The 17,527-nt window shown below is 36.1% G+C and overlaps 1 protein-coding gene across 1 annotated transcript; it reads left to right on the top strand.

Moving 5' to 3' along the window:
- Nucleotides 1-5: 5 nt before the first annotated feature.
- LOC148278789 (1-phosphatidylinositol 4,5-bisphosphate phosphodiesterase classes I and II-like) lies at nucleotides 6-16,715 on the top strand (the record flags this gene model as incomplete). The annotated part of the gene is given in 14 exon segments (XM_088230888.1): nucleotides 6-33; nucleotides 999-1,156; nucleotides 2,139-2,281; nucleotides 3,500-3,728; nucleotides 4,539-4,718; nucleotides 6,446-6,599; nucleotides 8,338-8,453; nucleotides 8,455-8,598; nucleotides 10,247-10,277; nucleotides 10,280-10,523; nucleotides 12,252-12,435; nucleotides 13,226-13,360; nucleotides 14,687-14,806; nucleotides 15,438-16,715. Coding segments are annotated over 14 exon segments (1,944 nt in total), but the record flags the coding sequence as incomplete, so codon positions are not given.
- Between the last annotated feature and the right edge of the window lie 812 nt (nucleotides 16,716-17,527).

Here is a 17,527-nt window from a genome sequence, read left to right on the forward strand (position 1 = left end):
TCGTGCACTTCAGCAGCTTTGAGAACTCAGAAAGTAAGACTAATTATGTTTGTAACTATAATGACGACAATATAATAGGTCGTACGGGGTTCAAGTTTCAACAAACTTTTGTTCCTACAAAATAATCCGTCGTAGAATGTCTGCAAATCAGCGGTTAGTACAATAAACGTCAATTAAACCCATGGTTTCTTTGCTTCTTGTCAATTATGTTTCACCATTCAGTTGTGTGTTTTGATCGCTCACCGACCAGAACTCGTGACGTCGCAGGCGGTGTAATTTCAACGTTTCGGGGGGATTTTTAAATTCAAAATTGAAAAAAAATCATAGTTTTATATATTATTTAATTTTTTTTAACTTTGATATGTATCCCTCTAATCAGAGAACTCTACCTAACTGATCAGTAAAGATTTATTCTAACCAATCAGTTGTGATTTATCCTGACCAATCAAATAAGAGAGTAAATGTGATAGCTTACCAATTAGATTACACCAATTCTTACCTTAGATTCTGACCAATTACAGAGTATTAATTCGACCAATGAATGGCCATGGATTCCGGCAAATCAGAACACAGTTTTGAACAATGAAACTGTAACAACTTGAGGCAATACACACACTACGAGTTCTTACCACTTGGGGTGCATGATTTTCAATCCAAACTCCATTTGTTTGTTTGGAGTTACTTCTTAATTTTGATTAAGCAGAATGAAGTCGCATTTTGCACAATTTAATAATTCAATATTCTATCCTTTTGTTATTGTGATTCTGAAACTGTTTGATTGTAGTGAAATAAACAGTAATTGGTAAATCTCTGCCAGGAATCGAACCAGGGGCCTCCAGCGTAGTAGAGGAACGTGCTGACCACTATACTACTAGGCAGACCTATCTTACATTAGTCCGTGGATTTGGTTCTATTTAACACACAGAACTGCATTCTCCATCCGCTCAGGCGCAGAAAATAGACTTACAAATAAATTTAATTGATTTCATATCTTTTAGAAAAGAACCGTTTCTACGAGATGTCATCCTTTGATGAGAAGCAAGCGACCACTCTACTGAAGGAGCGGCCCATAGAGTTTGTGAACTACAACAAGCACCAACTATCTCGTGTCTACCCGGCTGGCACACGCTTTGACAGCTCCAACTTCATGCCGCAGGTTACACCGATATCTAATTAATTAATTTATAAGTTATCCCCCACCCCCCCCCCCCCTTCAAAGCATGCCACAAGTCAAAAAAACTTTGTTTTGAGTAGTACACTGTGCCAGAACTAAAAAAACTCATTAAAATCGCATATGAGTGCATAATACCACTCTAACATGACATTCATACATAACATATTTATTTATTGTCAAAATTAACAATTAAAGATATTTTTTAACAAATAATTGTGGTTATTAAATATATATTACAGTAAAATTATATTTAGAACATTGTTTTATGTTTAAACTTGCTAATGTCAAAATCTTCAAAAACGTTTTTCTCAGATTGACGCATTTAGACTTGTGGGATTCTGGATAGCGGGTGCGATATATGTACAGTTAGTTCTATTGTTTAATACGCCGGTGATAATTTTTTAGTACCTGTCTGTGAACCGAGTAACCGCACTAGGCACACTAGAATATTTTATTTAAAAATGTCCTGTCACGCACACATAAGCAAAGGTTTGTCAAATATTTTAATGGACTGTACATATTTATATATTCTTATTGTTGTAAAGTCGTCTCATACACAAAATATGTCAGTTTTCATCGTCATAATCCGCACCAGATGGTGCGTAGGGCATTTGATTGGAACACCAGATGCAGTTTATTTCGATCATCTGTTACTTGAAGGTAAGGTGCGTGAAACTAGTCCCCGGACAGTGAAATATTGCAGTGTTTAACCACCTTTAAACCTAAACAAACTTGCCAGGAATCGTATCCGGGATCTCCAGCGTCGTGGGTTAATACGCCAACCGCCACAGGGCTGACTTTGCCCCACTCAGTTCTGTTTTCCTCAAATATTTTTTTTTATTGAAGTGTATAAAGTGGCCAATGACAGATCATAAGCCTTGTAAATACCTAGACTTGCATATTCCCGTCTCCCTCTCTGTTGCATTATGAATTTGGTGATTAATCAGAGATCTATCGTGTGCAGGTGTTTTGGAATGCGGGTTGCCAACTGGTGGCCCTGAACTACCAGACCCTGGACTTGGCCATGCAGTTGAATCTGGGAATATTTGAGTACAACATGCGAAGTGGTTACCTGCTCAAGCCGGAGTTCATGAGGCGGAAAGATAGGTAATGCTAAACATCATCTTCTTTACTTTATTAGAATATTTTAGTTGGTTCTGAATCTACGAGAACATCATATTGAGGTAGAGTGGACCATATTTCAAAAGAATCACCGGCAGCTAAGATTTTCCCTTCACTGGTCCCCTCCACGCCAATAATGAATCGGGTTGCGGTCCCGTGGCTAGTGTTGCGGACTCACGGATCAGAGATTCGAGGTTCGGACGCCACTCTACCCTAAGAATGCAAATATTTCCATTTTCTTAAAAAAAAAATAAGAATCTTGATAATAATAAATTCTATGACTCGGATCTAAAAGGGCCAATGTCAGATTTCATTTTTTCTTGCAACATTTTGTAGAGATTTGTAGTCAATTAAAAAATATATGTACTTATTTAACTATTTTGTATACACATGGGTAAGTGGCCATGTTTTTTATTAATATTCATTATCAAACATGTCAAACAGTTCATCATAACTTCACAAAATGGCGGAAAAAATACTTTCCTGTAATATTGCTATTGCAGAATTATTAGCAACACTCGCATAGGTACTATAATGCCTTTTAACTGTCCACAGCAAGCGAGATACAAATTAAATACACAAAAAATATTGGGAAAGATACAAAAGAATGAATAAAATGAAAGCAAAAGATTGGTTTGTACCAAAAATGATGTAGAAGGCTGGACCCTTTTTGTTACAAGTGTTCTTTCATTGAATGATATTGAATTAATTAATACGCTCAACAAGTCTCCAAAGATAGATTTCTCGCTGTCTTTGCATAACTTTTTATACTGTCTACACATGGAAGATGGCGTTATACTCCTAATATCCCGTATTAGAGGAGAAATTAATCAATTCAAATAATTTATTTAAAACAGAACAACCTTAATGGTACTCGTAACACTAAATGGCTAATGATTCCACGAATTATTCTACCATTTCAATAAAATTACTTCAAATTTTGGTATTAAACAGAAAATGTAAACTATAAATCTGTCAATCTTGTTTATTTGTTACATTAATTTCTACAAAAATTTTGTGTTTGCTGTTTTGGTTGTGTTTGACTCAAAACTAGCCAAAATACGAAATAGCCATTCAAAATACATTTATGTATTTATACTTGAGAGTGGTTTCTTAATCATTAAATTTATTGCCTACAAATCATTGAATAATTTGTTTATTCTTTTATAATTTTATAAGTTCACACTGAGTGAATTATTGCAGACGCCTGGACCCGTTTGCGGAGTCTACGGTGGATGGAATAATCGCAGGAACAGTGTCCGTGACGGTCATCTCGGGACAGTTCCTGACGGAGCGCCGCGTGGGGACCTTCGTGGAGGTGGAGATGTACGGCCTGCCGGCCGACACCGTCCGCAAGAAGTTCCGCACCAAGATGGTCCCCAATAATGGAATCAACCCCGTATATGGAGAGGAGCCTTTTGTTTTCAAGAAGGTCATTATTGTTTCTTAGAAATAAGTCGTAGGAACATAGCGAAGAATAGGGTCTTATATAATTATTTTACCATACTAATCTCGAGTTGTTCGCAACGTGTGTTAGTAGCGCATTCGACGGGGGCGGATGAAGGCAACGTGACGTGACGCCGACGGCGAACTGTTGTATATGTCATTGTCTCACAAACTGAAAAATCGTATTTTATATCCAAATCTGCTCTTAATATTTAATGTATTTTTAATGTATTCCCGATTTGTGAAAAAACCCTATTAATGAATATGTTATAGTTGAGCAAACTTTCTGTGCACATCCGGTACTCTTCCCTCAAAAGAACATTTGAGTGTTTTTTCAATATGTTGGTAGTAATGGATATAGTATATACAGAGTATATCATTCAGATATCAACGTCTTTCATATTACTTAAAGAAAATTCAAAAAGGATAGCTTCCTTTTACTTTACTCTATTTACCAGGTATTTTTATTTTACCATATTTCATATTCATATTTTTTTTTTTCTCATGTTATGTACTCCTCAAAATATGTGTTTCACAATGTACGTAAGCGTGTCAAATAAATAAATTGAAATCTTTGTATCGCAAATTATTTTAAAATCTTGGAAATGAGTGGTCTCGGGTTAAGTTGAGTTGATACATCTTTCGCAGAGGGGAGTCGCGGTGACTATTTAGAACCTTTTTTGCCCCTATAAAGTCATCTCTCCTTCGCCGTTGTTATTTGAATCCTTTATGTTTCAAGTAGCGCACATTTGTTTAAATTAAAATTGGACTTTTAAAACACATGTGTTTTATTTAGGTGGTGCTGCCCGACCTGGCGTCCATTCGCCTGGCGGCGTACGATGACAGCGGCAAGTTGCTGGGCCACCGCGTGCTGCCCGTAGTGGGACTCTGCCCCGGCTTTCGTCACGTCAATCTCCGCAACGAGCTCAGCCAACCCGTTCTCATGGCCAGCCTGTTCTTGTTAGTCGTCGTTAAGGTGAGGCAACTCGCTTCCTGATCAAAACTGTTGTATCCTGTATGACCCAATTATTATTATATATGCTGAAAGGCAAAAACTATGCACTCATCTCCGAGCAAAACTATTTTTTATTTTATTTAATTATTCGCACGGTACTAGGTCTTTTACAAGATTCAATAAAATTAAAGTAAACGTGTATGCAAAAATAGACACTAACATGTATAAAAGTAAAAGCAAAAATAATGAGGTATAAATAATAAATTTAAAATGTATATTAATAAATTACAAATTCATAATAATCTATTAAATAAATAAAAGACGCGTGATACTTTAATCCACAAATTTGGAAAATTCAGTGACCGGTTTCATCGCTTTCGCGACATCTTCGAAACTGGTATCTTTATTAAGGAGTTCAATGTATTTATACAAAACAGAGGTAAGGATAGATAATTGAAAATTATATGAAAGTAAATTAAATAAAGTTATTTTTATCTTAAGTATCATTATCAAAAAAATTTCGGGTTAACTAATGAGTTGATATAATGCTATTTCAATGAGTTTAAGTATTTTATTTTTAGTGCCCCATCCTTCATGAGTGTGATTTTTGTCAATTATGATTTCTGAAAAACAAAGGGTAAAACATCATTAGTAAAAATATATTACAATGGGTAATAATAATAATCGTTTATTAATTTATTTTTATTTAGAATATTAAATTTAAAAAAGAAAAAATAAAGTGGGTACAAATAATATGTTATTGCCGTATTAACATTACAGAGTTTGAAAGAAACATTGTATTTATTAAATTTATAACTAAATGTATAAACATGCATAATAAGTATTGAGAAAAATGTAAATAAAACATTGTTAGATTTTATAGTTTAATACAATATTTTTTTAATAGAATAAAAAAAAATATTTAAAAATGCATAAATAAGTAACAAATTAATTATATGTGAATAAAGTCATGAGATTATTTGTATAAAAACACAATTCTTATTTTATTCTTAGCATAAAAAAAAAACGCATTATAGAATTTATACAATGGTTTCAATATGTCGGTAGAAATATATGTATAAAATGCGTCCTAATTACATTATGAGGATAACTTTTACTATAACATAATAATATTTATGCTAAGTACTTGTTATAGTGTATCAGTGTTATTGTACATGTTAGTTGGGGTGAGTATATATATATTGTGTGAGGGTGTGTGTTATATATGTATTGTATATAGCGAAGGAATCAACACTAGAATATGGATTACTTTATTTATTTATTTATTATATATACAGCCTAAGCCAATTACAACAGTTATATGAAGAAACATATACATGAAACTGAACAAAAAGAACATAAAACTATGTATCAAAGACAAACAAGGGCAATAAAATAATGGTATACAATATATTCATAAACACAATAAACATATAGGAGTTCGAGTTAAACCACGCCAATTCATCTTCATCCCACGCTGTTTTAGTGGCGAAGAGATCTATAAATTATCTACTAGATTTACTTCATGTATTTTATTTACGATTGAATTCCTTTTTGCATTAGTATGAGAATGATCTAGAATATACGTAAGGTTTGGCATTTGAAATGACAACAAAGTTTATAGGGTACCTTTATTAATGTTTATACATAAAAAGAGATCAGGGGTATCCAACAAATTGTTTCCAATTTGAATAAAAATATTAAATGAGTCAATGTTCTCCCGTTTGAAAGATCATTTTGGTTTTCAGGATTATGTTCCGGATGGATTATCGGACCTAGCGGAAGCCCTCGCCAACCCTATAAAGTACCAGAGCGAGAGGGAGAAGAGAGAACAGCAGCTCGCCGTCCTCACTGAGGATATGGAGGCTGAGGCTAGTGAAGATCAGCTCGGGAACGCTCCAGGTATCCTCACCGACCATTCTATGATACTGTATAGATGACAATATTTTTAAAATGTCCAAATCTTTGTAGACTAATACTGGAGTGTAACCCTCTTAGGATTTTATCTAGAGATAGATATCTCAACAGAGACTAATTATTAAATTACATGAAAGCAAACCTGCTTTGACTAGACGCAGTGGGGGACAATAAAGAAATCGCACACTTTCAGCCAAATTCTCGTGGTATTTTTTTGTCGATACGTTGTAAATGTAACTCCACACCATGGGTCCCATTCCTCAGTGGTTAATCGAGGATCTGACTCGACCAGGGATTTTATTATATCGTCATCGAATTTTGAAGGCCGTCCAGAGGTCCACCTTTAAGATTTTTTATTACCCGATTTGAACCTTGAAACCAAAATTTACATCTACGTTCTGTTGGCGCTTTGCCGTAAACTTGTTTAATGGCGTCAGTGGCCTTGCTGGCATTCAAGTCCTGGTCGAAAAGAAGTAACATACAGTGCCTGATTGGAAATTTTACAGTGAACAATAATATAGATCTTATTACTTGTAAATAACGCCAAACAATAGTTTGCGACGTGTCAACTTCACCTTCAACATAAAAATGCACTCAAAGGGCAGGTCATAAAACACGATGGAACCCCGAAGTTACGTCCCCGCAATTTATGTATGATTTTTTAAGTCCCATTGAATTTTTAATTTTTAAAAAACCCAGTTTTACGTTTTTTCCGAAATTAATGTTGAAGAAATTTCCAATCCACAAAAAAAACTGACAGATCAAGGATCTGAAGTCAGTCTCTATCATTATACCAAATTATTAGTAATTAAATCAATAGACAAAACTTAGAAAACATCAGTTTATTTTTATTGTGTTTTACGAAACTTTATTGCCACCATTTTCATGTTTTAACTTTAATTTTAAAGATGGTTCAGCCAGTCTGAGAAACATACATTGGTCACTTATCACTTAAAAATTTCCTTTAAAACAAAACAATCTAGGGAGGAAATCCAGCCAGTCTGCAAGCATTTGGACATACTCAAAACATTGCTGAATTAACTACCTGGTAAAAGAAGAAGTATACGAAATTGGAATATTGTTTTCAGGCATTGCCTAGTAGGTGAATTGGTTCAGCCGGATGAATCTCACCCGCATGATAAAGGTTTCAGGTCTTTTACTTCACAAAAGTCAACAGATGGAAGAGTTGAGGAAATGTGGATGTTTAAACATAGGCAGAATGGTGAACGTTACACAGTGTGTATCGTGGCCACTTAAACCAGCCAATGACAGGTCATAAGCCCTGTAAATGCTTAGACTCTCATATTCCCTTCTCAAAAATATTTTCCCTCTCTGTGGCAACAAATTTCATTGTGTTTAACAGGAATGTACTATTTATGAATTCGAGTAAGTTGCAAAAAAAAAAGTTTCAAACATCGCTTTATAACTTTTTTTATAAAAAATAATTTGCTGATTAATTTATTCACTACCCCCTCCATTCACATTTTTTTGCCGGTCCACTGAAAAACATAATTTAGGGATTTTACTGTACACAATTTTTCTATGGTCAACGATGAAAGCACATAGCTCGTTCTTGGGCGAAGATCGTCCTTAAATGATATGTGCCACCTCTGACACCCGTGTCATAGATTACCCATCACTGCCCTTCTTCGTATGTACATCTTCGGAAAACTGGAAATTCGTATAGTCTATACTGCCCTTTGTTAACCCTTTTTCTTTACAGGAACCCTAAAACGAGAATCAGCCACCCCATCGAGCGCGGGCAAGAGCACCAAGGGCTGGTCCCCGCGACACCGTGCCAGCGTGGCCGGGCTGCCACACCAGGTTTCCCTCCAGCAGGGGGCCCCTCGAGCGCTGCGCCCCCTCCCCCCTCCCTGGCGGCGCCTCTTCCTCACCCAACATCGCACACGCGGAGCAGGCCCCCACAGTGCCTGCCTTCTCCTCCATAGACACCGACCAAGAGGTGTCTACTGTTGATGTGCAGGTAATAAAACAAAAGTCAACATCTACTCAATCCTGCTGATGGAACCATATTTTTATATTTACTGAACTGTGGTAAACTGGGCATAAAAATAAATGGTACATATCTGAATCATCTTCGTTTGATGACATAATAATACTTAGCCAATGATCCATCCTTAAAGATAGGCTTGGAAATTAATATGGGGAAAACAAAAATTCCGAGTGCAACCATCACGGAGTTGACATTGACAATAATTGATGATAGTCAACAATTATTTATATCTTGGACACGAAATAACGTTGCAGAAAGAGAACCAAGCTGCGGAAATACCACGGCGAATAGAACTATGTTGGGCCGCTTTTGGAATGTTAAAATGTTTACTTGGAAACAAAGAGGTGCCTATAAAGTTGAAAGCTAAAGTCTACGATTCGTGTCTCTTGCCAGTGAAGACGTATGGCCTGGAAACTATGTCCCTCGCAGAAGCCTATAAAGGTTAAAGCGCGTCCAACGAGCAATGGAAAGACAAATGTTGGGCATCAGTCTACACGATAGAATCAGAAATCAGGAAATTAGACACCGAACAGAGGTCATTGACATTGCAGAAAGAACAGCAAGGCTAAAATGGCAGTGGGCATTGATAATATTGGAAAATATTGAAAACGATTAGAAGAGGCCTATGTCCAGCAGTGGAACGAATGCGACTAGCAGTAAGTAAATAAGTGGCAAACTGCCTCATTTTAGTACAACAAAATAACAATATCAAAAACTTATGTAATTAAATGAAACGCTTTTTATTAGTGAAGAGGAAACTCTTCAGTGGCGATTGGTACAAAGGCAGTGAGTGTATTTCAAGAATCAGACTTATTAGATTTCGATTGTGGATTGAGATAACAAAACGTAAGAGTGATTTGATAAGGGCACTGCTTTTTTAGTCTCCTGAACATCATCATCATTCCCCTATCCACACCCAGTGCTGTTTCATAATATTTCAATTGCAGTGTATCTAGATCATCATTGATTGCAAATTTCAATTTCAATATGAAATACTGGATTTTCCCTAGTTGGAGGGATTTGAGTAGGAAACTCCTTGATGATTTTCTGAATGTTTGAGTTTACTGATTACCATATTGATGTGCCATATATGTATATTTAAAAAATAAAAATGTTTGTGATCCTATATGTAGTGATATACTCATGTGTCTGTGTCAACTAATTGCTCGTCCCATCTCAACACAGGACTTTTAGTCCCATAGAGTTGTGACTTATGACTCAAATAATGTACAATAAACTTATGTGTGTAAATAAATAAATAAATTGTCGGCCTCGTGGTGTAATGGTCAGGTGTTTGCCTACCGTGCTAGAGGTCTCGGGTTTGATTCCCAACACGGTTGGTTTAAAATATTTATTTAAAAGGGTGTTTTTACACTAGAATATTTCATAGTCCCTGGACTGGTACCTGAAGTGTAAGACTGATCATCTTACCTTCATGTAACAAAAAAAATAATAAGATACGCCGCAATTGATGTGTACTAATGCAGTGTCCTATGCACCATTAGGTTTGGAAAGGGAATGATGATGATTTTTTACAACATTCAAGGGATGTGTCCACCTTATTTTACCACTTATTTCTTATGTGATTTGATGATAGGCACTGTTTTGATGTTTTCAGTCCACCCTGGAGCAGTCGCTGAGCGCCGCCGCCGTGGGGAGTCGCTGTCCACCGCGGTACTGGAGGCCGAGTCACTGGAAAAGATCCTCGGCAGCAAAGCCGTGCGGGAGAAACGGCTGGAGCTGGACAAGAAGCTGGAGGCTCTCCGGCGCAAGCATGGCAAGGAGCGAGCTCGCGCCACGCAGCGATCGTGCGACCTCGCGCCGCCGCCCGCAGATCAGCGCCGCAAGTTCTACATAGCCAACAAGCTCGTCAAGCGCCTCTCCAGCAAGAACATGTAATATACATACTACTTGTATCCTTTCAACCTTTTAAAGGAAACACAACTCTATGACAGCGTATCTGAATTATAATGATTAAGAGTGAGGTGATCAGTTTTACGCCTCAGGTGCCAGCAATGAAATATTGCATTAATTGCACTCCCACCCTGCCAGGAAACAATGCCGAGATCTCGGATAGGCGAATACACAAACCACTGTACTAATATTACATGTGTCAAAATTTAGAAAAAACCTCGCTTGGAATATTAATAATTTTCCAAGCTCTAGAATGTAAAACGAAGTAGGCGAAGATCGTCCGTAAACAATGCGCGTCACCCAAAATGTCTTGGCATGTCACCTCTGACAAGCGTGTCATATGTTTCCCGTCACTGCACTTAAAGCGGCCTTATAACTCAGTATGATCTCCTACGAGCTACTACGAAGGTACACTATTGACCCTCTATCTTCAAGTTTTGGGTAGGTGCATCGATATGTACCAAGGGGATGTGTACACATCGGTACACATATCTGCGCATTAAACGTGTCAAAAATTTTGATCGACTGAGCAATTTTTGCTTTAATTACGATTAATTTAAAATACGAAAGAGAAATAAGTGAAATTTATATATAATATTAACATATAGTAGCATTTAACCTTTTGGTTTGAAAACTTGAGGTAATTATCGCACATCTGCATGACCAAGTGACCTTTGAGATTCGGTAAAAATATTGCCAGTATGAAAAATAAATATAATTATTTTATTTTTACCACATTTTTCCCAATCTTCCTGAGAGCACGTATCGACATATGGATAAAGTCAGATTTAGATGGACGGAAAGTTAACTATGCCATTTTAGGAATTGGCAAATGTCATATAAAAATCATATTGGAGCCAGCACTTTTTCCTTTAATTGTGATTTATTAAAAATTTTAATAGTTTTAAAGTGGCTGCTTTTTATCATAGAAGTCTATTTAAAATACAAAAGAGAAATACTTTAATTTTAATTAAGCATTGAACGCGGAATAGTTTTGGCTACACTTATTAGTTGAATTTGATCATATAATGTCTGAGATGACGTAATGAAACCTGTATCGACAGGTTGGTAGAGCATACCAAGGTAGATAAAGATAGTGGGAAAGTTAAGCATACTGTCTCGGTATGTGCTGATGAAGATGGCATTTGTAATTTGCTGCCCTGAGTTTGGGTTTTATTTCACGATTAGAACTTTGTTCTTTATCTGCCTGGAAAGAAAACAGGGGAAATGTTCAATTAGTAGTAAACAATAATTGAAGTACATAATTGTTGGAAATAGAAACTAATCTATTTTCTTTTTTTCCAAGTATATGAAGTGCCCATTTTTTTATTAGGTACTAATTAATAGTACATCAGCAGTTTAAAAAAGATAAGGACGCTGAAAAGGAAAAACTTACCAAGTAACTCTTAGCAACTTTACAGAAGAGATAAAAGTTTTTTTGTTTTTTTTTTTTACATAATAAAAACATCTTATACCTATGTATTATTTAGGCGTGATTCCTACATAAATTAAGTAAAAAAAATTAATGCGAGATTCTTTATTGATCGAAAAAAAAATACTTATTTTTTTTTCTGTAAAGTTGCTACATGTCGCTCAGTAACCTTTTCCTTTCTAACGTGCATTTTCTTTCAACACTTTTTTTTTAATAATAATTCACAAAGCATTCTCAGTGCATCCGAGAATAATGAGAACAGTTTTCCCGCCGGCAGCGAGAACTCGGGGGCAGAGCTGACGGCGGCGGCCGAGGGGGAAGCGGGGGAGGGGAGTGCGCCGCTGCTGCGCGAGCACGGCGCGCAGCTGCACGAGCTGCGCGAGCGCTACCACCACGCCATCTACGGCCTCGCAGACAAGTACCTAAAGCAGTCGCAGCAGGCGCAGCTCAAACTCCTGAGGGTATGTACCACGGCGACTACAGTTGCAATTACAATGGGAATTTAAGGCTGTAGTCTCATAAAAAGTAAGGAAATCATATGATTCAGTCATTTTAAAATGCTGTTTTTTCAAAATCTTTTGATTAATTGCGATTGTGTTATATTATGTAGTCCAAGCCGTTATTTAAAATTATATATTGATGTGCCTTCAAAATTTCCTTTTTGTCGCTTAAATACCCTTTAACTAGCAACATCGCCTTACATCGTTGATCAACCAGGCGGAAAAGTCATAGATTTTGTCTATGGAACAGTCATTAGATGTGTGCATTGGCCGAAATTGCACCAAATATCAAACAAGTTGTGAATATAAATCATTGACTTTCATTGCTTTTAGATTAAAAAAAAAAATGCTAAAAAAAAATATTTTTCTCTGTAATTTAAAGAAAAAAAAATGCAATTGCTCATTTGTTTTTTAAACAAAACTTATTCTGGGATATTTTCTAATATCTAATTATCATTATCATTCCCTTTCCGCTCCTAATGGTGCATAAGGCACTGCATCGGTACACCAATCGCGGCGTATTTTTTTTGTTACATGAAGATAAGATGATCAGTCTTACGCTTCAGGTACCAGTTCAGGGAGTATGAAATATTCTGGTGTGAAAACACCCTTTTAAGTAAAAATTTAACATCAACCATGTCGGGAATTGAACCCGAGACCTCTTACTTGGTAGGCAAACACATTGACCATTACACCTTTGTAATAGCTTGGTAACTGCTAAGTTAGAGTAAGAAATGTGTTCCGGTTGCAGGCACTCCTGGAGCGGGAGACGGGGGAGGCGATGCGGCGGCTGCAGGCGGCGCGGCGGGGGGAGGTGAAGGCACTGGCCAAGGTGCACAAGGACAGGGACGAGCTGGTGCGCATCAAGAGGGAGGTCGCCTCGCAGGTACAAACTTCATATTTACACCAATAAATACTAAGTGTGCCATTACTCAGCGACATATATTTAAAAAAAATATGAAAATATTTTTTTAAATATCATTTCATGGATGTCATTTTGATAAACATTGATGAAAATATTAATATTCATCGTAATTATGATGGAAGAGTTTATCGTCGTTCCAGTGAAACAATGACTTCTTCTTGCACTGCCTTGTCAGGTCCTCTCGAAGCTGGCGGTCACTATAGCGAAAGCATCTTGGTCCTGCGCTACTCGTATATTCCGCAGCCACAACAACTGCTTATTGGATATACTCGCCATTGTGATTCCAGATAAAAGAGGACCAGAGTGGTTTTCCGGTGCCTTCTCTGGTGGATTTTTCTGTCGGGGTTACCTTCCCTTAGTTGGTTGATTTTGGTTTTGAAACGCCAGAAACTCCCCTTTCATCCTCTCGTTATCTGCTATGATCGCACCGCTATACTATGAGTGTGGTTCCATTGCCCGGGGTTCGCGATGTGGATGTTAACGAGTTAGACTAGTCAGTAGTGTTGCTGGTGGAATGCAACTAGGCGTTCGCAGCATTTTAAAGAATCACACCCTTCAGCAAGATGTGACTCACTGCGACGCTACTGGCTACTGACAGTTTAAACCCCGCAACTCCAAATTTCTGTAGTTTTGGCAAAACTTCATTTGTTTCTAAATCGATGCCTCGATACGAAAAGTGAGTGTACCTCGTCCCGTCCTACTAGATGGTAGTTACTTGATTCATTTTTTTTTTCTATGTAATTTATATAAACTATGTATATTCAATTCATATTTATATAAAAATAATTACTAATGTAATTTATTAACTTTTTAAAAACTCGTCTTGTGTCTTGCCTAGAAATATAATATTACCCATAAACAATGCAGTGGAACAATTCGTTATCCTTCAAGAAGAATCAGGTCAAGTGGAGCGTTTCTCCAGATTTTATAAACATCTTATATCTGTTGTGTTTTGTCTCACCATTTTAGCTAATTTATGCCTTATCTCTAAATTTAAAAAAATATATAAATGCACCTCTCCATCCCAGGTACGTATGTACATAAAGTTAGTGCGTGCGGCTCGGGGGAGTATTTATAATGCATAAAGATTAGGCGATACAATGGGAGTGCGTTGCGATGAAAACCAGTGAAAACCATCCCTGTTTGCATAAAGATGCAACATCGCTGGAACAGTAATGCAAAAACAAAGGAGCAAAATATGACTTTCAAAATTGATCTAAAAGCGAGTTTTATAATTCTACATCTCATATCTAGTGTGCCGTGTCAGTAGTTATATTATGTGTTCAGGTGGTGGAGCGCGGTGTAGCCGAGAGAGTGAGACTATCGGAGTTGTACGAACGGCGCCGCGAGACATTATCGCGACAACAAGAGAAGGTTCGCCAGCAGTTGCAAGCGCATAAAGACAAGGTTAGTAATGCGTACACCTTCCTCCGTATTGTCTATAGTCGTGTTAGCAGAAAAGGAAAAATAGAAGAGTATAGAACATTTTATCTGGTTTAAATTATTACTTTATACACTTATAATTGTGCCTGTTTTTGTTACCTGTTATATTATGAAATATAACTATTTTTTTTTATTAAATTTTTTCGCATTATAAACAGTAATAAAAATAATGTGTCCTCATTGGGGTTACAAAAACACTTAACAATATACTTTTTCTTTTTTTTTTACATGTAAGAATATACTAAAAAGCTTTAATATACAGAGAAAAATTACAAAATGTTAAAACAGTTTTATACACTACATATTTATGTTTATATTTAATTTTTGTATACCTGTTTTATTTATATTACACATGATACAAGAACAAAAACATAACATAAACTATACATTGGGGAGCAGATGATTCAATATTGATTTGGGCGAATGAGAAAATCCATTTTACTTCTACCTAGCTCCACTATCCATTTTTTTATAGTCTTTTTGAACATTTTCTCATTACTAATTGTTTTAATGGACAGTGAAAGTAGGTTAAAGTGGTATTAGTTTGTATAATAATTATTATCTCAGTATGTTTGTAGCCTCTGTAATTTTTCAGGACATGGCCACCCTGACCCAAGAGTACGAGTGGTCAGCCACCAGCCCCGAGCGCGGAGAGTCGGGAGTCCAGCTGTAGGCTGACGTTCCTCCCCCACTGCGCCCGCCGCGGGAATGTTCCGTATTGCATATCTGTCAGATTTCTCTTCTGCAAACTTTCCTTCCGAGTGATCGACTTTTGGTCCGTGTATTTAAGGAACTATGTAACTTGTAAATATTCACTCGCCGAACCGAAGTTCGTCCTACGTGGACACAATATGACGTACCTACTATTGCGCTGAACTATGCCGTTCAGTTTCTCACCGATCATCGCTTTAGTCTCATTTCCCGCTGAACTTGTGTATTCTGGACTCTTCGAGAGTTATAACTCTGTATTAGTATTGTAAAACAACACTCGTTATTACGGTGGGGAGAATGAGATTAGAGGGAATAAGAATTAAGACGTATATTATTTTGACCTATTTATTTTTTACAATATGGAAGTACTTTAAGTCTGTTGATTTTAATTTGACTCCTATGTAAGTGTTTTTCTTCCATAAATCTTATAATAAAATGTTAATTCTCCATCGGCTCGATGCTGCACAAGTCGGGGTGATTCTACGCGTAATAGTGCTTATTGCATTTTACCCTATAAGAATGTATTTATTGTAAAAACAGATCTGCTTCATAGTGTAAAGAAAATATTGTATAAATATTATCGTTGTGTTGTTTGGTTGTGGCGTAAGAATATTACTTTTAAATAATTTATTTACAAGCTAACGCTACAACATTGTGCCATTCTTTTCAAACCCATCAATTTATACCGAACACGCACAATATTGTAAACTTTGTATATGGTTGTTTAATTATTTTCATAAGCCTTTAAGTATCTTAAATAATTCTTCGCCAACTGCGAAAGTATTCCACCGATCTTGTTTTCCAATCTAAAATAATATTTTACAGTTTTGAGACTTTTGTGAAAACATTGATTTTCTTTTTTGAAAATTATATTTTACTATAATATTTATTTACAGTTGATGGGGGATTATTTATGTAATATTTTTACTGTACTTAAGATAAAGACAATATTAGACAGGATTTATTGGGGGAGTTTCGACACTATCGTTGTTAGTTATTTTGTCCCTTCCGGCAGTGCTAGTCTATAGAATCTCACTTTACGAGTGTCACATTCACAAGTGTGACATTCTGATGACCAAATTAAAAATGGATTAAAATAACGAGGGTAGTATCGAGGCTACCTACCGAACTGATCTAATCTAATACTTGATTCTCACAAAAATTTACACAAATAACTTTTTACCTAAGAAATTGTGTATGTTGCCGGTAATTAAGTAATTGGGTAATAGTCAATTTACCGAGAGCTTGTTTTTTCTGTTACCAGTATCTGTACAATAGTATGTTGACAAGAAGCGTTATTAAAATGTTTATATATGATATTAAAAGACAAAAAATATAATCGATAATTTGAACAAATTTTATTTTATACTTTATGTTTTGTTATGTAAAATTCAAATATTTAAATTCTGTCATAATGTGATCAATATTATTATTTATATGTAGTTCATAGATATATTATTTATTTCATTTTAAATCATCACAAACTATTTTTTTTTATTATATTGCGCTAAATGAAAAACGCAGACAAAAAGCAGCACACGAGATATAGGCGCACCAGCTAAAGCTGCCTGCCTATAATGAATAGTAATAATAAATTATTCTATCATATTATTTGCGTTGCGTTCTAATCCGGTATAACGAGAGGCTAGTTGCTGCTTTGTGATGTATTTTAGACAAACATTCTGATTGAACAGGATCACACGAGCTTTATTTACAGAAAGAAAACTCGCTTATACCGGAAATGCCGTAACGCGTGCATTCTAAGCTTTAATACAATTGTGTTGTGAGTTCATATTATTTGCTCGAATGTTTTTTAAAACGTCTTATTTGATATATTTTTGCCGTATTGGTTATTTACAAGGTGCCATTGAACGTTTTGTAAATGGAGAAGTCTATTTACACTAACAGAATGCTAGAATAGCGAGTTGTGATATAAGCGAGCCTCAACATCAGACGAGAGCCACAGTGAGGCAC

Source organism: Micrasema longulum, unplaced genomic scaffold, assembly GCF_059751315.1.
Source record: "Micrasema longulum isolate JH-2025_06_02 unplaced genomic scaffold, ASM5975131v1 h1tg000824l, whole genome shotgun sequence".
Lineage (NCBI taxonomy): Eukaryota > Metazoa > Arthropoda > Insecta > Trichoptera > Brachycentridae > Micrasema > Micrasema longulum.